Source organism: Henckelia pumila, chromosome 4, assembly GCF_033568475.1.
Source record: "Henckelia pumila isolate YLH828 chromosome 4, ASM3356847v2, whole genome shotgun sequence".
Classification (NCBI taxonomy): Eukaryota; Viridiplantae; Streptophyta; class Magnoliopsida; order Lamiales; family Gesneriaceae; genus Henckelia; species Henckelia pumila.
Window position 1 is genome coordinate 36,889,521 of NC_133123.1, and position 23,114 is coordinate 36,912,634.

General features: G+C 36.7%; 3 protein-coding genes across 8 annotated transcripts; 1 reads left to right on the plus strand and 2 right to left on the minus strand.

Moving 5' to 3' along the window:
• Positions 1 to 6,097: 6,097 nt before the first annotated feature.
• LOC140866420 (uncharacterized) lies at positions 6,098 to 7,083 on the minus strand. Its single transcript, XM_073271408.1, has one exon. It carries the CDS (start codon positions 6,991 to 6,993, stop codon positions 6,322 to 6,324), a length of 672 nt encoding a protein of 223 aa, XP_073127509.1. The 5' UTR covers positions 6,994 to 7,083; the 3' UTR covers positions 6,098 to 6,321.
• A 1,103-nt stretch (positions 7,084 to 8,186) lies between these two features.
• LOC140865235 (uncharacterized) lies at positions 8,187 to 12,166 on the plus strand. Of its 2 annotated transcripts, none has more exons than XM_073269800.1 (6): positions 8,187 to 8,552; positions 8,855 to 8,961; positions 9,398 to 10,188; positions 11,024 to 11,156; positions 11,274 to 11,617; positions 11,757 to 12,166. In XM_073269800.1, exons 1-6 carry the CDS (start codon positions 8,270 to 8,272, stop codon positions 11,875 to 11,877), a joined length of 1,779 nt encoding a protein of 592 aa, XP_073125901.1. In that variant the 5' UTR covers positions 8,187 to 8,269; the 3' UTR covers positions 11,878 to 12,166. The 2 variants fall into 2 exon arrangements, with proteins under 2 accessions (XP_073125901.1, XP_073125902.1); XM_073269801.1 differs by having other exon boundaries at positions 9,404 to 10,188.
• A 516-nt stretch (positions 12,167 to 12,682) lies between these two features.
• LOC140862872 (uncharacterized) lies at positions 12,683 to 20,765 on the minus strand. Of its 5 annotated transcripts, XM_073265908.1 has the most exons (6): positions 19,105 to 20,765; positions 17,627 to 19,008; positions 16,073 to 16,337; positions 13,572 to 13,665; positions 13,395 to 13,438; positions 12,683 to 13,155 (listed from the first exon to the last, which is right to left on the minus strand). In XM_073265908.1, the coding sequence occupies exons 1-2, from the start codon at positions 20,702 to 20,704 to the stop codon at positions 17,891 to 17,893; spliced, it is 2,718 nt and encodes a 905-aa protein (XP_073122009.1). In that variant the 5' UTR covers positions 20,705 to 20,765; the 3' UTR covers positions 12,683 to 13,155; positions 13,395 to 13,438; positions 13,572 to 13,665; positions 16,073 to 16,337; positions 17,627 to 17,890. The 5 variants fall into 5 exon arrangements, with proteins under 5 accessions (XP_073122009.1, XP_073122007.1, XP_073122006.1 ...); XM_073265906.1 differs by having other exon boundaries at positions 16,073 to 16,182; positions 17,627 to 20,765; XM_073265905.1 differs by having other exon boundaries at positions 17,627 to 20,765.
• Between the last annotated feature and the right edge of the window lie 2,349 nt (positions 20,766 to 23,114).

Sequence of the window (23,114 nt, forward strand, 5' to 3'; positions counted from 1 at the left end):
AGTTGCTTGGCTCTTTGGGGAAAGGTACTCAAATCAATATTCTCATTAATAATTGGGTGAGAGGACTTACCTTTCTTGCCCGTAGGCGTCGAGTCTGACTGGTTTGGTGCTTCCTCCAGCCCTTTTTCCTTGCTTAGCTCGCTTGCTTCCTCATCCTCAGTATTTTTCTCCACAGTATCTGCTTGCAATCTAGTCACCGCCAGAATAGCATTGACATCCTTGAGATTCCTCTCAGTATTACTAGGCAACGATCCTGCTGGCCTAGTAGACAGCTGTGTTGCTATCTGACTCATCTTTGTTTCTAACTTCTGCAACATTGCCTCCTAATTTTGTAGACGGGTCTCAGTACCAGCTACATATTTCATCATGATTTCTTCAAAGGAGGGCTTCTTCTCGATGTATTAGCTGTAGGATCTGCAGCTTTCCAAGAGAAGTTTGGATGGTTCTTCCAGCCAGGATTGTAAGTATTGCTGTAGGGGTTGTATTGCTGTCTCCCTTGATTCCCCATAAAATTTGCAGCATCAACTTCAAATACTTGCTGTTCGTCAGGCTGTGGGACTTGCACTTCATTGGCTGAAGATGTCTGCATAACTGCCATCTGATGAGTAATTGCATCGATCTTGGCATTCAGTATTGTTAGTGCATCGAATTCTAGAACTCCAGCTTTTCTCTCCTTTTTAGCATCTGGCCATCCAATGTTGCTTTCAGCCATATTTCCAATGATTTCTCATGCCTCTGCCGGTGTCTTCCTGAATAGGCTTCCGTTAGCAGCGGCATCCAACATGGATCGAACAGATTGATCAGCCCCATTGTAGAAAGTTTGAGTCTGCTGGCTCTGAGTGAGATTATGTTGAGGACACATCCTCAACATCTTTTTGAATCGAGTCCAAGCAACATGTAAAGATTCAGCTTTCTTTTGCCTGAATGAGATGATATCGAAGAACAGTTTTGCCATTTTCGTTGGAGGAAAATATTTGTTCAGAAAAGTCTAACAAGTTGGTTCCATGTAGTGATAAAACCAACAGGCAGATCATCTAGCCACTCAGCAGCTTCTCCTTGTAGAGAGAATGAGAATAACCGCAGTCGCACTGCATCAGATGTTACCCCATTCACTTTGAACGTGTCGCAGATCGACAGAAAACGCTCCAGATGAGCGTAAGGGTCTTCCACAGATGTACCCCCAAATCTAGCTTGCAATTGGATCAGCTGAATAGTAGAGGGTTTCAGCTCAAAATTGTTTGTCTCAACAGCGGGGCGAACTATGCTGGATCCATATCCTTCAGTTGGCGGACGGATAATATCCCAAACAGTACGGTTGTCTGTCATCTCTACTTCAGATTCAGATTCTGACTCTAGTTCAAGATTGATAGATTTCTTGGCTTTTCGGATCCTGCTAAGCGTGCGCTCGATCTCCAAATCAAGTGGTAGTAATTTCCTTGATCGAGTGCTATGCATGCACAACAGGAAATACCTGAAAATCAACAAGAAATTATAGTCAAAAATTAAGAAAATAAATAAGGTCTAATCTCAAGCGAAATAAAAATTCTGATATCAAACAATCCCCGGCAACAGCGCCAAAAACTTGACCGGCTAAATCGGTGTGATTAAAAATCAACTGGCAAGCGCACCAGGTCAAATTATAATATAGTGAACAAAAGTCCAGATGTCGAACCCACAGGGACTGTATATATATGAATACCAAAATATATTTATTTCTACTTAATCTAGACTAATGAATAAAGATGATTCAGATTTTAAAATAATAATAAAAAGTTGCAATTAAAATTAAATTAAATAAAACGCAGCTGAAAATTTTAGATTTAAATCAAATTTGGGAAAAACTCGATCAAGGACACACGTAGATACCAGACAATTCAAGTAACAAGCAGTCGATCTAAGATATCAGACTTAATCTTAATTCACGGGAATTTTCCTAATTTGTTCGAAAGACTATTTCTAGAACAATCAAACCTATTCAAATATTGATGAACTAATCTTTCGTAATTCTAATCAAATTTGAATGCATGAATAACTATGAAAATTCAGTAAACACCTAAACCGTATAATGAAACCAAATTCTATTTCTAGTCAGTTTTACAGTATGTTGATTATCGAAGTAATCAAAATCGAAATCTCCTCTGTCGAATTGGAATCAATTAACATGCAAGCAAATAACTGGCCAGAAAATTCACAAGGCAAATATAAATTCAATAAACAATAAATTCAAATCAAGTCTGAAAATCTCAAATAAACAAACGAGTTTTCTACATCAATTGTCTGGCCCAATCACGTGGCCTTGATCGAATAAAAGCTACTACTCACTAATAAACATGATTAAATAAATCAAGTCTAAAAACATAAAATAAAAAATACTAGAGTAAAAGAAAATCTGGAGAAATTTCTTCAGCAGCCGCCGTGTGCTTCGCGCGTATTCAAAAAGACAAAAAAGTTTGTAAAAAGGGCATAAAATTTCTATTTATAGGTCCGTGCCAATTGGAATCCTCGTAACATTAAAATTCTCGGACTTTGCACATCACGAACATGCGCGCGCGCATGGCACAGCTCTCTGGTCATCTCTTCTGCGCGCTCGCGCTTTGGCTCGGATGCCTCTGGATCCTTGTATTGCGCATGCGCGAGGTGTTGACCTCGCGCGCGCGCGCCTCATCTGCACAGATATTCCCAAAAATGCTTATTTTCCTACAAAATTCAACCAGGAGAGTGTAATGCATGCACATAAAATAAAACATTAATAAAACTCACGAAAATAACATAAATGCATGCAAAACAAATATAAAATGTCATAAAATAATGCATACTAAACACACTTATCAACCCACATAACCCACAACCACAACCCACCTTGGGTTGAATTGAATTGAAGATTTTCAGTCCGTCGAGATGGTAAGCTGACCCGCCCTCGACCTGCCCCATCGTTAGTTAGCCCATCTGACAATGCCTACAACTGAGTCTTGGGCCGGATTTGTTTACCCTCATTTGAGAAGACTCTTCCATTATTGGGTTCTGAAGAAAACAAATTCTGATGAGTCGATAAAGAAATTATTGAATTATTGCATGTGTTATAATATTTAAGTTATATTGTTATCGTTGATATAATATTTTTATAAAGCAGGAACACTCGATTCTATAATATTAAATATTTTGGTTATATTAATCTTAAAAAATGAATTACATAAACATATTAGGCCACTATAAAATAAAAATAGAATACATAAGTGAGAGTCATCAATAAACAAACGAACAATTAATGTCTATTCGGGATAGTTCACTTTAATCCATCTAGTATGATTGCGCAATAATGCTTGGATGGCCCTCTTTTTCAATTAAAAAGTCAAAAATTAACAGACCACGTGACGTCTCTAACTAAAGCGTGGTCAAAAGACCAAATTGTCCTTATAAATACTCGTGGCCCGTGGGTAATGGCCAAAATTATCATACGCATATAAATTGTTTTTTTGACATGCAAACCTGCAGTCGTCATCTTTTTGTGCGCTGTGGGTAAATTTTCGGAATAATGCAATAACCAGTAAACTATGATAGTCAGGTAAACCACATTGACCAAACACTGTGTGACAAGGTAGTCCAAGAAAGTGTTGGCAGGAGAATCAAAATTTTGACCTCTAACCAAGAGTTCACCTACTTCACCAACTTGGACACCCCTTGGAAGCTATAAATTGTATTTCTTTAAACAAACTTTTGTGGTTTGAGTTGAATAATTTTGCATTGGATTGAAATTGATAGAACAAATTAAGGATCTGATATGAAGTATCCAATTTTATATTTGAATTTAACTAGAAGTTCAAGGATATAATCCTTTAATCTCCTAAAATCGGCCATATTTTATATTAACTCTTTTATGAGTAAGGACGGATTTGGATTAGGTCAATCCTAAGCTGTAGTTCATCCCAAATTTTTGTTATTAACTATTTATGTTTTTTACTCACCAAAACTTACATTTCCACACCCGAAGCTCAGTCTCTCATCTTAATTCTAGCACACAACCTCATGTTATCAAATTTCACTTTTTTTTCTTCAATTTTTTAAATTTTTGGCGATTTAGTATTTTTTTTTTATAGGAATTGTTGGTGAGACTCTATACACATCAACATTGTATTGTTTTCATGTCATTTAAAATCGAAAAAGGACTGAAATTGTAAAAAAAAAAAAAAACAAAGTTGTCAAACTAAAATTGTAATATGAGAACATAGATTACCAAAATCGCAAAGAGACAAATATATGAGCTCAAAAATAAAATTTTCTATTTTTTAATAGTATAATGTAATGCTTTTTTTGTTATATATATATATATATATTAAATTTTCTTGTAATAATATATAATTTATCACATTAAATTCAAGCTCACCCTGACTCTAATTTTTGAATCCGTCCCCGTTTATGAGATTGTCTCACACATGATTAGACGATTCGAATCATCATATATTTACAATGAAATAGAATATTTTTGACGTAAGGGTAATATTTTTAAATTTTAATAAGCTCGATTCAAATAGGAAATCTGTTTCACAAAATTGTCCCGTCTCAAAAATTTTGTGTTTTATATTAGTGTAACGACGAAGGATTTATTATTATTTTTATGACAAAGACGATGATTTCGTGTCTAAATTACTTAAACTACTCACACAAATGACTATGAGATTCGAAAGAAAAGCGTGGAGTCAGTGGTGCTATAGATGTTTGAGAAGCGAGTCCACGAGTATATGATCCATTTCCATAAATTGCCACTTTGCCTCTATATTCTTCTTGTTATCATTCAATGATGATAATATTACGCGCACATTTTATTTACTTGAATTTACGAGTATTACTTCATAACTATTTTTTTTAGCCTTGACAATCAACAAAATATTTACTTCGGAAAAAACTTAACCGATTATATCCCAAAACATATATGTTTGTTTTCACCAATCCGGCAAACTTTTACCTCGGCATCCAATCTCCATTGCTTGAAGCATACTTTGAATTCTATTGTTTTAGTTCAGAGACACGAATCATCTGTTTGAGTCGAGATTGATGGTGGGATATAAGTCGAGTTTTCGGGATAGCGTATTGATCCTCTCATTAGCAAGTTAGTGCAACCAATGACGAAAAATTATCTGGTGTTTGTAGGCCAGTTTTCGGTTTACAAGAGAGAGTTCGGGTTTTGGTTTACACCAAGAGAATTTGTTGTCAGGTATTAAGTTTTGGATGAATAACATATCATCCAGTTCACCACACTTCCATAACAAATTTTCAGGGTATAACATTATATGAAACAATTCCACCGCCAAAAATACAACATATGGATAAAGATCGAGTATCAAGTAATATATAAAAGATCGACTGAATCTTTCTTTCAAGGATAAGGGAGCATCAAAAAATCATGAATCCCCAAAAGATTCAGAGCGGGTGTGTCTACAATAGATTGCCATATTGCTGTCCCTCAAAGACTGACTCAATTAAAACGATGATCATGTGGGATTCAATATGATTGGAACTTTACTAAAATTGCAGTGTAGCTACTGGTTATACACCACAACCTTGGAAGGCAACACATTTATACTGATATTGATTATCCTGTGACTATGATGTTGTGTACTAGTGCAACTTTATGAAGATATGCATTTGGATTTCCGCATCTTTTAATTTATCAAATTAAATCAAGTTCTAGTCCGTTTGACAGAGTAACATGGCTGAACTCGATTTGGAATATCAAAATTCCACATGCTCAAACTATAATCTGACCAAAAATATAAGCACATGCGGTCAGGGATCATTATCCCAATCGAGAGGAGCTGAAGTTGCTAGATGATCTAGGCATACTCAACTTACGCAGCCAGAAAGGATCAAGTCAAGTAATCATAGACTTCAAATTTTCCATAAGGGAACTGGGAAAACAATATGTTCCTGAATTCTACAGTTGAACAATCTGTGAATATGGAAAAACGAGGCACTTGCATTCATCAACTATTATAACATGTCCCTATGATTCGATAGCTATTTTTTACTTCAGAACAGAACACACGGTCCCATACAAATCAACTAATCTGGATGTATGAAAACAAATGCTGTATCAAGAAACATTGCACAAAACAGAGTTCTTTGAATTAATACCAGCCAATTGTAGGTCTTAAGATCACATAAGGCAGGTGTGTGAGCACCAATAAAATTATAAATTGCACTATAAAACTTATGAATAACAATACAACCCATCCACCAACACAAGATCATTCCATCAAACATAACTTTACCAAAGATCCAAAATTTCTCTATCGCAAAATTGCACGAACCAAAGTAGAAGAAAGTTCAAAACCTTTCTGCCAGGCGTGCAGTTACTGCTCTTAGCTTTGAATACACCTTGGCGGCCGGGGAACCCAAAATTAAGCTGCATAGCGAGTCTCTTGCAACCTTGATACTAGCGAAGGAACCCAGTATGTGAATCTTCGTATCAGCTATCACGATTCTCGTTCTCGTAGAGTTTTCGATTGCGTGTTTCGTTCTTCCTCCTTTCCCACTCAACCGCCCAATCGCCCGCGACAAGTGTTCCCCTCTCAAGGTCTTGACATCCTTAATCTCGAATGATTCCACGTAAAGCTCGTCCAAACGTAGCAATGCGTCGGCGTCAATCACATCGAACCCCAGCATGAACGCGTGCACGAAATCTGCACACTTTTGCAGATTGCTGACATCCGGAGTGTCGGGTCGGGTTTTGAGCTCCACCCGGCGGGATTTCAGGTTCATCCGGATATCGATTTTCATTTTTTCGTATACAGGCGTGTAGATTTCAAGCCATGCTTTTTTCAGAGGAGTATAGCGATGAGGGGGGACGGGGATTTTACGGAATTGGATTTGACCGTCGGAGATTTCGTGTGCTTTTAGGGGCTGAAAGTTAGGCTTCTGCGCAAATTGGACGCCCTGCTTTGGAGTGTTGACGGGTGCAGTGGCGGAAGGGGCGGCGGCATTGGTATCAACGTCCATGGCTGCGCACGGCGGAGCGGGAGGCGAGAGGCGGAGAAGGAGGCGAGAGAACTTTCGGCCGCGCTTGCTTGCAAAAATCCTAGAACGAGGGTTTATTGACAGTTAATGGGTTGGGTTGCAGAAACCCCATATTTATGGGAATATACAACAGTTAATGGGCTGGCCATGATCTGTAATTGACCATAAGTATCAAAATTGAGATCGTTTGATAAATTTTGAAACAGGCCCATTATCTATAATTAATTATCTTTGAATTCGAAATAGGTAAATATGATGGATTTTTTTTTTTTAAATCAGCATCGCTTACACGTAATATACAATAAAAACCCTATAAATTAATAATATTGAGACAATAAAATTTTATTAATTTATAGAAGTAATAATTAATCGATAAATTATTAATTTATTATTTTAAAGAGGATATTTCGATATTTCTAATATATTAATAATTTATTTAACTTAGCACTATAATTTTCCTTATTATTTACTAAAAATGTATTAATATTATGAAGGTGAAAATGTATGTGTTCATAAGTACAAAGCTTATAAGAAATTACGATTACCGTAATTGAAAATATAATTGATGATAAATTTGATGATGATACCGTGTCTTTGGAACCAATTATGCGAAAAAATGCATTCATAGAGAAAACAACTCATTACAGTTTTGTGACATGATTCGAAAACGAAATATTAGAGCTTTTGGATGTAATTAGAAAAGATAGAAAGTAAAATCAATTAAATTTCCACAATTCAATAGATTTGATTTTCAAGAAAAAAAGCAAATAAAAATAGAATCACGTTTTACTGATTTATCCTAGTTATATTCTATAATTTTAAAGAATTATTAATTTATAATATTGACATCATCATGTTTTTATATAAAGTTCTTTCAAAATTATTTTATTTCATTAATTTATCAAAATTAATGATTTAATAAACTTGCTCAAAACGAAGCTGAAAAAATATTAGTTTGGAGAATTTATTAATTTATTAAATATTAATTTAGAAAGATTTTACTGTATGTATATACATAATTTTCTTTCACAAAACTCAGTTGATATGATTTGACGAGTGAATTTTTTTTTTTGAAAAAACTGCAATTTTGGTTCTGTTTGTTATTTTGCGATTTAAAAAAAATATGTAAATAAATATATATATTTTGTTGTAAGCACGCCTTCTTTGTTATAACTCATAAAACTTCTCAACGAACAATCTAAAACGGTAATGGGGAAATTGGGATAATTGATTTCAGTCAGAATCAGAGGTTTCGGCCATGGCGTTGATGGGAGACGACGGCCGAGGCTACGAGCTGGCGCGGAAACTCGAGAGCCACGGCGTGTGGCGTTCGTGGCTCGGCGACGCCGTCTACTCCAACTTCGTTCACTTCCTCTCGTCCCCGGCCTCCTGGGACGCCTTCATGCGACCCAATGACTCCAAGACCAAGTCTCAGATCCAGCTGCAGCTACGTGCACGCGCTCTCCTCTACGATAAGGCCTCGGTTTCCCTATTCCTTCGATCTCAGCAGCCCCCCGCCCTCTCAAAGCTCAATCCCAATTGTAAGTATTCTTTTTTACGAGGGTTTATGTTCTCGAGTTTGGATTTTGTATTCGTATCGATTATTCGAGTTTCCAAACCAGGCTCAATTTTTCTCCCTCATTCTTGAATTTAGTTTTCTTAGTGCGGAAGAGTTATGTTTCTAGCTCAATTATTTGTTTTTAAGCACCCGAGCTAGAGGGTCGACTCTGAGGAACATGTTTTGCTCAATGAAATCCCATTTTCTCTACAGAGTACACTGCAGCAACCAAAGGTTTATCATGTTTTTACTCAACCTTTGGTCAACTTTTAAATATGAGTGCAGATTTGGAGTTGCATGGCGATGATGTGTATTTCACTTTGGAAAATAGTGCTCAAGATGGCGATCAACTCCGCCAAGGCCTAGCTGCGTGGAATATGGCACCTTCCAAGGTTTTGCAATATTTCTTTTAGTAGCTGTGACGCATGATATCTTCTGAATTGATTTGAAATTAAGATAGAGAATCCCTGTTTATTGTTTAGAGGCTTGATTGTATTACTTTGAATGATTGTCTAGTAAGACGAGGGAAAACCGAAAAGCTAAAGAAAAAAATACTGGTGTCTAAGAGAGAGGACAAAAGTTAGAGAGAATACAGTTGTGAATAAAAATACCGGTGCTCAAAAAATCAAAACAGTGCCATTTTTTTTTTTATAAATTCATCCCTTCAGACTTTCTATCTATCTGTTCTGTTACTTGATTGTCTGATCTATTCTTCTGTCTATGCAGTAATTCAAATCTTTTCATTTGTCACCTGCTTGATTTCTGAAGTCTTTCTGGTTTTTGGTTCACTGCTGCATTTATTTTGCTTGTTAACAATGAATTTCGCAGGGGCAGTCTAAAGGAAGCCTTAGTGCTGGTACAAGATATAGTGATATTGAAGTTGATACAATGTCCCAAAGGTTCAAGTTTGAAGAATTGCCAGAAACATGGTATACTTTGTTTTTTGAGAAATATAAAGCAAGCAAATCATATAGATTACTGTTAGGGGATAGAGAATCAGATAAGCGGACACCTGAACAGATGGCCACGTATCTTAGAGTACTAGAGAATCACAAAAGGAGGAGAACAGTTTTTAATGATGCACCGAGTTTGCGATCAAACATGGTTGCAGTTGATAGTAACACAACTGATGAAACAGTCTTTTTCCCTGAAACCATGTTTACTTTGAATTGTGTGCCTGATAGTGCGGTTCTGCAAAGAAGTGCACTGGATAACTATCAGAAAGTACAGTTCAATGGGGTTTTGGATAACCTGCCACAGATTATGAATAAGAGCCCTGTGATCAGCCCAATTATGATTGAAAGGCTTGGTATTAGACCTGAATATCTTAATATGGAGCAAGGAGGACTTCAAACTCCTGGAAAAAATGGATCTCAAGCAAGCAAAAAACTTCTTGGTCAAGAAGAAGCATCACATATGTCGCAGAAGGTGGTAGCACGAGTCCTAAATAATGTGGGGTTTGAATCGTCTACAGAGGCTCCTTTAGAAGTATTGGCGCAGTTTTTGAGCTGTCATATCAACAAATTGGGGCGTGTTTTGAAGCTCCTTTCTGACAGCTACCGGAAACAGTGTTCTGCCATGGAATTAATAAAAATGTTCCTTCAAATGTCAGAAAATAGGTGAGAAATGTGTTGTGTACTTTATATGTGAAAGTTTTAGACTTCTTTTCTGTTGCTGGAAATGAGCATGCCTTATAACTCTTGTAGGCCCATTTTTATGACGATATGTTATGTGTTATCTGCAAGATAAATGGGAGTTAGGAGTAGGACAAATATAAATGAGGAAGAGTGGACTTGATCGTAATACCGCAATTTTGAAGTCTGTTAATGGCCCATATTTTTAATAAATCATCTTACCTTCATTTATTTTGCTCAATCGTTCTGTTTCTGTTGTGTCTCCTAAAGCATACTCATTTCACTGAAAGGTCTTTATAATAAAAATATTATTTTAGCTCTCATGCTTGGATTGCGTTGATCATTGTTCAAGCATGATTTGCCTCCACTGGGAAAATTTCTTGGTTTGTCCCTGTATGAGGCCATATACAATGATAAGATATAATGTCTGATTATGGAAAAGGTTATTGATGAACGGGGACCTTGTGCAGTTTGTAAAGTAGAATTTGAAAAATTACATCAAACGTGAGATTTGCTTGCTGTATACCCTTATAACAGATTTTTTGCTATATTTATGCAACTATGCTTTGTATTTTTGCGTGTGTATCTGGTTTTATGTTTAGCATTAGATTTGTGTTAATTTGTTTCCTTCAGTATTTTATGATATCACTCTCACTCACCTTGCTGTGATGAGTAATCATGTGTTTCAAGTATGTAAGTTCTGATCCATGCGTTGCTTATAGTTTTTTATTCGTCGATGTAGCTTGTGTTGAGGCTTATTACCATCCTCTAAACTTCTTTTCTCCACATTTGACTAACGTGTTATGCATTTGATTTGCAGTAATCTGGGGGCTTTGGCAGAACTTGTGAAGGACAACACTAAAAATGTTGTGCACCAAACTCAGCAACAAGTGGTGGGAATCCAGGCACAGTTGCCAGCACATCATCAAATTCCCTTTCAGCAGACACAGCAGGTATATGCCTTATGCCAGCTTTCTTACTCTCGAATACCTTTATTTACTCGTGGTTTTTGATATGAGAATATTTATAATTATCTGATGTAGAATTAATTTACTCTGGTTTTTTAACAGATTCTAAGACAAATGAACCCTCAGATGCAGCAGATGAACAATCCCCAGTTTCTGGCTTTTCAGCAACAGCAGCAGTGGGAGAGGATGAGAAGACGACAAGCAGCAACGCCTCGTCCTGCCATGAATATGAATATGGACAAGGACAGACCAATGGTGCAAGTGAAGATGGAAGCTCCAACGGATTTTCCACTTGATACAAATGCCCTCACGGCGATAAATTCCAGACATCCCCAGCTGCAACAGTTGCGACAGCAACAACTTGCTGCAATATCATCTCTCCATGCTCAAGCCAACAACCCATTTAGGCCAATGACGTCTCTTCAGATGCCACAAATCCAGTCACCGTAAGAAATTATCTCGAGACTTGACATGAATTCGATCCTTTGCCATATTTTTTGAGATCATCGTGAAATGTATTTAACCGAGAATCCAGTAATCGATGTACACAGCTGCTATAACTCTGAATGTTTCTCCTACATACAGGAATGTGGGAGTGTCGAGGGCTCAACCTGTGAAGGTTGAAGGCTTTCAGGAACTGATGGGCGGAGATTCTTCCATGAAGCATGACTCGGAGGAAAATAAGCTAATTTCTCCCCAAAAGTAGCAAACATAAAAAAGCCGTGTCTGGGTTATCTAGCAGTGAGTTAAATAGGTACTCCTGTCACTTACAATATGAAGTCTGCGGTATAATTTTTTACTTGATGATTTGTTATTATTTTTTCGAAATAAATGATTTATGTTTTAATATGTCCACTACCAAAGGGGGAAAAGACAGGAGAAGTGTCGTCTGTGCAAATATGTATCCAACAAATTAATGTACAGAAGTTTATTTTAGATTTTACTACTCTAAGCCTCTATTTTAGAACTACCATACCATTCTTATTCTGAATAATGAAATATGATATTCCAAAATCTTGTGCAATGTTTATGTTCGTTTATAAATATTTGTTTTCATGCTCCGCAGTATTATTAAATTTACATATTGGTCTTTTGGTTCTATTACTCGGAAGCCGGGATGCTTTTATACCATCACTAGTTTCTTGCACTAACCGTGCCATTCAATTGTAGCAAATTCAAGAGCGGGAATTGCGTCGAGTCGACTGAAACTCGAGCTTGATTTGATTAATTTGAGTTGCACAAACTCAAGCTCGACATGCTAGATTTTTCAGTGTTGATTGAGTTTGAGTTGATGCAAGCTTGATGCCCAATATACTAGCGGCTAAATGTCACGTGGTCTTTTTTATATTAATTGGTGCATATGATTTATGAAAGAGTCATAACAAGTTTGAAAACTCGACTTATTCGAGGTTGGTCAAAATCAAAGCATAAATCAAGTTTTAATCGAGTAGCTTACAAGTTTGGTCAAAATCAAGTATAAAACTCACTTGCATGCATAGGATGAAACCGGATTCCTGATAAATCCTACGATTTTTCCAAAATTGAAATGGTAATTTCAGTTATCCATGAAATTTTTGTAAATTAACACCAATGCAATATACATCGAAACAGAATATCTGGTGTACATCGAAACAGAATATCTGGTGCTATAGCTTTTGCCTACGGATATTGTTGGGTGCGTTGCCAACACCATGCAATCGATCTTCCGGCACAAGAAGAATCCCAATCACGTATTATAAGAATACCTGGCAATTCGCAGTGACAGATTATTCCGGATTGCTTCGTATCTTATGTAATGTCAATGGTGACCTCTTCTATGGCGATGAAAATAAGCTTGACAACCCGTTCAGGCACAGTTTGATCGTCAACAAGCCGATAATCTGTGTCCTCAATGTAGATGAAGATACACAAGAAAATCAAGTGGATATTCTTCATGATGCGCCTTATTCCAAGATAGTGCTAAGTGGAGTTCAGCGTTTTAAACCTGTTGCCAAGTGCAGCAAAACAACGTGCTCGGTTTTTGTTATATTTGACAATTCTCTCTAACTCAGATAAACAGAAAAGAATATAGCCCAGCCTTTCTTTATTTTGGGTGGTGCAGCAATATGTTGAATGTATAGTTTAACATATTAATATTTCCTCTATTTTAAAGTAATAAGCCAAAGATAATGGTGACAGTAATCCAGCACCCACATAGAAGCGCAAGAAATGAATACTGATTACCAGAATGGAGGTTCCACAACTTCACATCTTTGTGCCTCAATATCCTGCAAATTGGTATCGAGTAAAACTTCTTCACGTTAATCAAATATATCGGATAACTAGTATTCTGAAATAATAAAATCAAAGTATATAAGAGCACTTGAAGAGGAAGTAAAAGGAAACTAACAACTATATTACCTTCTTCTAAAATAGTTCACCAAAACTTCGATATTATCACCTGACAGGGTTCCCAACGGAATTATATGGTTTCCCAAAACATTTTCGGTAATGCCTGCAAAAACAGAGTTTTAAGGACTCGGGAACAAAGGGTGCATATAACAAACAACAGACAAGAAATAAGCCAGAAGCATCAATGACATACTAAACCGAAAGTGTACCCCTTTGTTTCTAAGCTACAAAGCAATCAAATATAAAATTGGATATCAAAGGAGAAAAGGAACCCCAATTTAATTGTAATGAAATGGACTGATATGAGCACTTAATTATCATGTACATAGTTCATTATATGAAATTTAGAGCCAAACAATCATTATCCCAATGAAACAACAGATTGAATCTCAAACTCATTCTTTACTTATTATTTACACACTAGTTATATAAAGTAGAATGAATTATAAATAACATCATTATTGGGTGAATTAGAAATCCATCGTAATTAACATGGCATACTATATATAAACATGAAAAAGATGAATTTAAAGTTTATGGTCTTACTTACCTAGACAACAAAAATAAATTTGAAATCCATAGATCAGAAATCTTTCCATGTAACACAACCTTAAGGAATTTCAAGTTCATAAATTGCTGACAAATACAAAATAGTACAACCTAATATCTCCTAGTCTTCATTATTCATCCCATGCTTATTATTGACAACTTTATTTGAAAAATAACAAATCGGACTTTTCTATGTGAAGAAGTGTAGTCTGGTCGTCATGGAATTCTAGGCGCGATGTAAACATTCCCACAGGTTGTTCAACACAGTTTCACAATCTCGCAGCACATGGTCCAATAACTCAATGTGCGAAAGACATGGACAATAAGATAGGGGCCATGGTACCCCACGCCTGTAAACAATTTCAGAAGGTGGGTTTTAAGGGTGAAATAGAAGCTTGTATGAGAAATGACTCATCCTTGACAAACATTCCGTCCATTTATGAGGATCGTCTCCTATAAAGGATCATAAATACATTTCCACGATGCAGTTAACTGCTTCAGTTTGGCTGTCAGATTGTGGTAGTAGGTAAAACAAAAGTCAAAAACAAGGTTGGAGACCGCTCAAATGGAAGAGTACCTTCCAAAATGAATTAGTAAAAGTAACTTCACGATCACTAACAATTGTTTGTGAGAGCCCGTGAACTATAACTGTGGTTGAAGAAGAACCGTGCGACGAGAACTGTCATGTATGAATGAGAAAGGGACACAAAATGTGCATACCAGGAGAATTCATCCCCTACTACGAGGAGAAATTTTTTTCCATGGGACAAAATAAACACTTAAACAAAATCCATATACATGTGATCCAGGTGTGATAGGGAATGGGTAGCAGCTGAAGCAACCCAACCAGTTTCAAATGATCCAACTTGTTGCATTTGCACACAAGAAAAGCAACGATAAACACCTGTTATATGTATCTTCAATATGATATCACAATGATTGAGGTTCAGGAATTATTTCCCACAATATTACCCCCAATACAATGTTACCTACATGAAGAGGTGGCAATTGTAATCTAAACTAAGATATTGTAGTCAGGTACTCGTGGTCATCTGGGCATTGTTTGGTGGATGTAGGCCTCGATGGTTGAACTGCACAAATCTAGTATTGTGTTGTGTGCTCTCTTCCTAATATTTCTTTACCTTTAAGATTGCATTTAGATTGATGGATTTGGAGCTCAAATCATAATAATGAATCCATCTCACTTGTTTGAGAGCTCTTGAATCCATCTCTTGGTATTTTTACTTGTTTATTAACTAATGCAATCGATTTCAAATTCTCACCAAATGAGTTATTTGCAATCCTTCCAGGAAATATTTTGTCAAATCCAAATCTTTCAATCCAATATACAAACTAAAATTTTATAAAATGAACATGAGATGACAATTATTGGTTTTACCATGTGTGGGATGGAAAAGATTTTAGGGATTGAAACTGCTGCGGGCTTGAACTTATGAGTATTAGTCGGCTTAGGTTTATGGGTAATACTGAGATTAGTTATTTTATGCGTGCCAAGAATTAAATGGGATGAGATTAGTTATTTTAGTATGTTTTTGAATGTTATGACAGTTTCTGAGAGGGAAAATGTTCTGTTATATATATTTTCTGCTCCAAGGAGCTGTTCTTTTGAGGATTGGTCATTTCTTTATAAATCATACTGTTATTTACAAAATATCATTACCTTGTTATGTATTATTTCCTTGAATCTCTTTTATTACCGGACGTTGTTTTGAGGATTGAAACGTAACAGAAACTAAACAAGACCAAAGTACTTTCTAATACACAAGTGTTGGCAAAAAGAAATTGTGTTCTTAGTTTTGCTTCCATCAAGAATTCTAAGCCATTAAAATAAACAAGCACATCATGTTCAAGACTCATCAGATCAACCTGCACGAAATATGCGCATCAAAGATACAAAGAAGACATAGCTATAATATACACTACTATTTGGTTTTAATTACCTTGCGAAACTCCCTTAAGAGTAATATCCAACATACTGGCAGGATCAAAACCTTGCAACCAAAACATGTAAAAGCATTCCTTGCTGATATATCAATTGTAATGCCTTTCCCTGCAAGTTGATTCGAGTCAGCGTCATTTTTCCAATATAACCGGTAGAACTTCCATAGCCGGTAGCCCTTTATCTTGTATGCATTATGGATTTCAACGTGATGGCACTATCAATTGCAAATTGAAGCAGTGCATATATGTTCTAGTGATCCACATCTGTGTAGAACATAAAATCAATCTAGCAATAAATTGATACAAAGTTAACTGCATATGACATGAAGAAGTAATTTTATGCATCTCAGATAATACTGCCATTGAAAACATTTGAGGTTGTTCTTATGATGCATCTCAGACAATACTACCGTTGAACAATATTAGGTTTTTCTTATCTGTGTTCATGATATTCTTGATATGCAACTCTAGAAACTAGATGCACTGCCAGACAATACAGCAATAACTGGTGCTCGCAAACTGATAGTAACATTTGACAACCTCAGAACTAAATAATATATAAGATATGCCAAACCAAAGGACACAAGAGAGGATATCTCCACAGTCAGCTAAGCTGATGGATCACCTCAAAGATAAAGAGCAACAGAGAAAACTCTTAAGCTCATTCTTTTCCCTGGGACCATTTTATGACCCAGAAGAACGAGTTTCAACGCTCCTTCCACATACTCGAATCAAACAGTTTATGACTGCACCTGGGCTGGAGAGTCTACAGAGAAAACAGTAATCAAACATCTAATTTCAAGATCCAAATGATCAAGGGATTGCCTATCCGGCTCGTCTGCAAAGTAGATTTACTTGACCAAATAGGGTAATCAAGAACCAAAAAGGAAGAAAGGCCTTGCTAGTATTGGTCCCAAAGTCACAGTTTCATAATTCAGGATAATTTTTTACAGGCACGTGATAAGAAAAAACAATGAAGGAAAAAAAAAATGAATTTCCAATGAGGTGGATGCTTTCTGTCCTTGATCTAAACTTTAATAACCGGAAAAAATTCCTATTGGTAAAGTAACCCATTTTCTAACTGTGAGCCTCACCCAACAAATTACTTTCGCTAGGAAACTATGAATGGTACTTCACCATATTTTGCCACCTGTTTCTCCTTTACTGTATGAAACAGATTAAGAAAGCAACTTCAACCTCCCAATCGGTTGGTTAGTCACGTGACTCATGTTACCATCAATATCAGCAAATGCATGAATCAGTCAACGTATTCGAATTCAGAATACATGGATACGCTGTGTAACTGAGTAGGTACTACACAAAAACATATTATGCAAAAGTAAGAGTAAACTAATCATATTCATTACTCAGGAAAATGGCTGAAATACTAAAGATAAGAACAAAAGAAGGATAAGCAATTTCAACCAGATAGTGATGGGAATAACAAAAAGTTATATAATAGTAAATACACAAATGAGAAAAGTAGCAAGCAGGGAAAAATAGAATAGTTTGACCAGTAATTAGAACAATTTAAAATATATAAAATGAGTTACCTCAAATTTTCCAAATGTCACAGGCTATAGCCTTTAGTGATTGCCTGTCCTAGAAAAGCAGGAGTGAGATCGCTGACACAACCACCACAAATCCGACCACAAAGGCTAAAGCGTATTTATCGGATATGCACCACATACAAACCAGCATGGAAAGATCTGGTTGGAGGTGAGTTTATGCTTTGCCTGAATAATACAGATATGTTGATCCCGAAAAGTTTTCTCACCAATCATAGACCAATACCAAGAGAAGAATAAAATAATGTCTTATGGTCCATCTCTTCGAACCATTAGCCCGTCCATTATCATTGTACAAGTCTGAGGATTAACCTGGCAGCCATTTTTTTCCATGACATCAAACAACTCAAAGCTTCTGTCCAGAAACCCCCTTTTCAGCAAGCCATCAATTAAAACCTTCCAAGCCACTTCATCATAATTGTAACCACAGTGAAGCAACCCGGAGAAGATTGATTTAGCTTTCTCATCATTTCCCTTTTCATATAAACCACAAATAAGTAACTTATAGGGCTCTAAATGAGGTAAAAATTCATGCTTGTGCATGGTCTCAACTACATCTAGAGCTTCCTCATACAGTTTCAATTTGCAGCAACAGCTTAGTAGTGTGTTGTATATGACTTCATTTGGAGAGATTCCACATTGTTTCATATGAGCAACCAACCTCCAGGCTTCCTCGATGCGCCCTTCTCCGCAAAGTCCAGTGATGAGTGCATCGTAAGTGGTTATATTTGGCATGCATCCATGCTCATTCATCTCCTTAAAGAGTTTGAGAGCTGTATCATATTCCATAATTTTCCACACATCAACAATATTGATAGAGCTGCTATCCATTTTCAGATGAAGCTTTATTCCACTGTCATTTTCATTGATTTGTTTTGCAAGCAAGAGATGTTTTATTAAAACAGAATATGTATAATTAGATGGTTCATACCCAGCAGTAACCATAGATACAAAGGTATCAAAAGCAAGATTTAGGGATCCTGAACGTCCATATCCATCAATTAACACCGTGTAAGCCATCAAATCAGGTAGGACACCTTCTTTTTTCATTTCAACCATTACATCTTCTGCTTCTTTCAACTTTCCTTGGTTGCAATAAGCAAGAAGGAATGAAGTGTATATACAGATATCAGGTTTGTGCCCCAGAGCAATCATTTGATTTAAAACCTTATACGCTTGTTCAAATGCCAAATCTTTAAGCATTTGATCAATGAGAACAGTGTAAGTAACAATCGAGGGTTCCATGCCTTCATCCGACATCCTTTGCATAAATTGTGCAGCTTCAGGTAGTCTTTTCACTTTGCACAACCCATGAATCAGTGCATTGTAAGCAGCCAAGTTTGGAAGGCAACCCTCGGTGAGCATTTCTTCAAACAAAGTTAAGGCAAAATCAACATTCTCCAAATTGCAGTAACCATCGATCAAAGCAGTGTATATAAATTTATTAGCCTTTATTCCTTTACCTTTGAGAGAATCAAATATTTCATAAGCCTTGTCAACCCTTCCTTTTTCACATAAAGCATCAATAAGAGTACCAAAAGTTATCTGATCGGCAACAACAGTTTTCTCTTCCATTATCCTAAGCAGGTGAAAAGCGCAATCTAGATCACCATCCTTACATTGTCCATATACTAAAAGGTTAAAAGTGACTATATCTGGAGACAGATTCTGCTCTTGCATCTTAGTGAGAAGTGCCATTGCCTTGTGCACCTTTCTAATCTCACAGAATCCAGATATTAACTCATTATAAGTCCGCACATTCGGACTACAATTTTTTGCCTTCATCATGTCAAATATCTTAAGAGCAGCATCAACCATCCCTTTTTTACAATACCCATTGATCAATGCATTATAAGTCACTACGCTTGGAGCCAAACTCCTATCTAACATAGCATTCAATATTCCTTGTGCTTCATCCAGCTTACCTTCTTTACAAGTACCATCAATAATAACTGTATAAGTGTGAACATTAGGCTCACAACCCTTTTCCTTCATCTCCTGAAACAAGTTCAAAGCCTCCAACCTCCTATCCAAACCACACAAAGCATCAATAAGAATTGTGTAGGTTCGGACATTCGCCTTACAATTATCAGCCTCCATTTCCATGAATAGGGCCATTGCCTCATCCACTCTTCCTGCTTCGCACAAACCATGCATCAAGTTATTATAAGAAACTTCATTTCTCTGACAACCCTTTTGTGGCATTGTCACGAAAATCGTTCTTCCAGCATCAACATCCTTTCTCCTACAATGTCCTAAAATAAACGACGTGTACGTATGTGTATCTGGTCTCAACCCCGCCTGCAGAATCTTATTCAGATACAACTCAGCTTTACTCACATCACCCAATTTACAAAACGCATTAATCAACGTATTAAAAGTATAAATATTCGGAGACATCTTATCATCCAACATCTGCCCATAAACACATTTAATGTCATCGATCATAAGAAACCTCGCCAGCATCATCAAGAGCGTGTTATAGCACCTCACACTGAGCTTAAATCTAAAATCACCATCGCAACTATTCATCTCCCGCAAAACACACAATGCCAGTCCCGCTTCCTCGGAAGTCTCACAGGACTTAATCATCAGCATCCTCGTCTTCTCCGCGACCCCAAAATTCCTACTCCGTATCAAAATGCGTAACAGAGATGAATACGTCTGCACATTTGGCTTAAAAGTGGGAGCACGGGAGAGAATATTGAAGAATCCGAGGGCAGTATGAGGATTGAGATGAGGATGCTGAGAGAGGAATGAGGAGAAGAGTGAAGGGGATATCACCGGGATTAATCTCCTGAGAGAAGGATGCTTTTGCCAATTGGGTTGGGAGAGTAGAGTAAACAATTGAAATGAGATTTCACCGACAGTTGATTCTGATTGGGAAACGGGTTCGGCTGCGGGTGCGATAGAGAATGATAGGGGTTTGAAGAATGAAAAGATGACAAAAAAGGAAGATTGAGCTGAGGAGAGCGGCGGCGGCGGCGTAATAATGGCGGATACCGATCGTTTCATCTGGAGGGGGAATACGGCGGCGGCGGAGGAGCGGAGGACGCCATTCATGAATGGATTTTGGATTTTTAGAGCTGAGAAATCATCAGATTCATGAAAGGAAGAGGGAGACTCCTTTGAAAATATAATTGTTTTCGTAACATTTTAAAATTCACATAAAAATATTACAATGGGCAGTTAAAAGAAAAGATTGAGGCAAACGGATTCTATTTTTTCATGTGTTAGCAAATAATGCACGTGATAATTTGCGTGCACAATTTTTTTCCGTCATTTTAGTTTTTAAATTTATTAAAATAAGTTTGTTGTAACAAATTTTATTGGATGAAATAAATAAGAGTATTTGTGTCCATTTATTAAATTATCAAGTCAATTACTCTAAGAGGTTGATATCTTATTATGTAGTATAGATAGTATAAATATATATATACAAAGTTCATCATCGATCCAAATAGGTTAAAAGTAAGTTCTCATAAAACGAAACAAATATTCGAATTAGCAATCAACGAACGAAATCAAATTGGGGACAAGCACCGCTACACCCTCTGGCCTCTACCATTGGCTCATCTTTCATGATCCTTGTTGCAACTTCGGAGTATTCTCTCTCTTCAAATATATCCTCCACGGTTATGTCTGCACCACCAAAAACTCTATATTGAACGAGGGTTAACCTCCTAAACACGAATTCAGAATATGACAACTTCACCATAGGTGTCACCCACATTTGATATCTCAACCCGTAAGCCACGACCACCTCACTAACGTCTTCCAACTTCGGGTCACCGACCTCCAACTCATCACCAACGACCTCTTCCAACGCCGGGTCGAGGTCCTCCAACTCCTCCACAACAATCTCTTCCACCTCTAGGACTCCATCCTCAAACTCAACAAATGCCTCTACAAACCTGCCCCACCAGCATCCTCCCATGGCATGCCTCCGCAGCCTCCTCCATCTCACCGCCTTCAGCCTCTACGTCATCAACAGCGTCCTCCAGTAGCAAATTTTTTATGTTCTGCACCCCATCTATAAACCTTTGGTTGCTGCAGTGTACCCTGTTTCACAACATCTGTCACCAAAAGTCTCTCCAAATTTGGACGATTAAGCAGGACATCTTTTATGTAACATATTCTTAATCTAGAGTCCGAGAGGAGAATCTCTTCACGATTTTGGTGGTAGAGAATTTCTTGATGTGTTAATTCATGTACATGTTGCACGTTGAAAATGTTCGGAACAGAACTTCGAAGGAATTTGTGACGTCCCGTATTTTAAACATTGAATGAAAATAGTTGCAAAAAAATGTGGGAAAATTTTTCTTTACTTTAATTAATGCAAGGAGTGCATCACGCTCTAGCTCAAACAAAAACTCAATATTTAAAAAACATCGATGCAACCCTACAACAAAGACTATCTAAAATACGGCACGTCAAAACCTACTACTGACATCTTAAGAGGATAGGGGAAAGTGAATTCAAATAAATAACAATGCACTTAAAATACATTTTAAAAATAAACGAAGGACTCACGCTACAATATCAACTGAAATAAACATTTAAAAGATACAATGTAAAATCTTTATTACTCGACACTAAAGAATTACAATAAAATAATCAAATCTTAAATCTTTAAAAGCCAAACATAGAATTAATTTAGCAACATAATAATAATAATAATAAACATATGAAAGTCTTTAAACTTTAAAAATGTCAGAATTATGAAACTGTTGTGCTATGCAATGCCTTCGCCACCCTTCAGCCGATCTACCAAAATCTTTAATTCAAATCTGTTAATCCAACTGCACCATTCAAGTATAGTGAGTCTAAAGACTCAGCAAGATTAAAAACATGCATATTGATAACATAATAGCTTCAAAATACTTTAAACTTAAAATGACTTGAACATACACAACATGATACCTTGAATTTAAAGAATTTTAATGTAAACATCATGGAACTTTAAACTTAAAATCTTGAACATGAACTTCAAATTTCATTAAAGATGCAAGGAACTTAACACATAGACATCAACTTACTTAACTTTAAATATTGAAAGTAGACTTTGTGCATTTCCTAAAAACTTTACCATTTCGTTATTAAATAAACATTTGCACTTAACATCTAATGAAAATCATGCAACTTGGACAAACATCAAACCATGAACATAACATAAAAACTTATCATTTCGGGGTGATGAATTATGTGAAATTGTGGCAACCATCATATTTGGCACATTCGTGGTTCAAGTTGATCAACAAACATTTTCTTTCTTTTCGAAGGCCCCTCTAGAGCTCATCCTGAAGTACCTAACCCGTACATTGAGTCATATGGCATTACGCCTCATAACATTCGTTCATTCATTTTAGGAGGCCCATCCAAAGCTCATCCCGGAGTACCTAACCCGTGCATTGAGCCGTATTTGGGAGGGCCTCTCCAGAGCCCAAACCAAAGTACCGTTCCCGTATAGCCA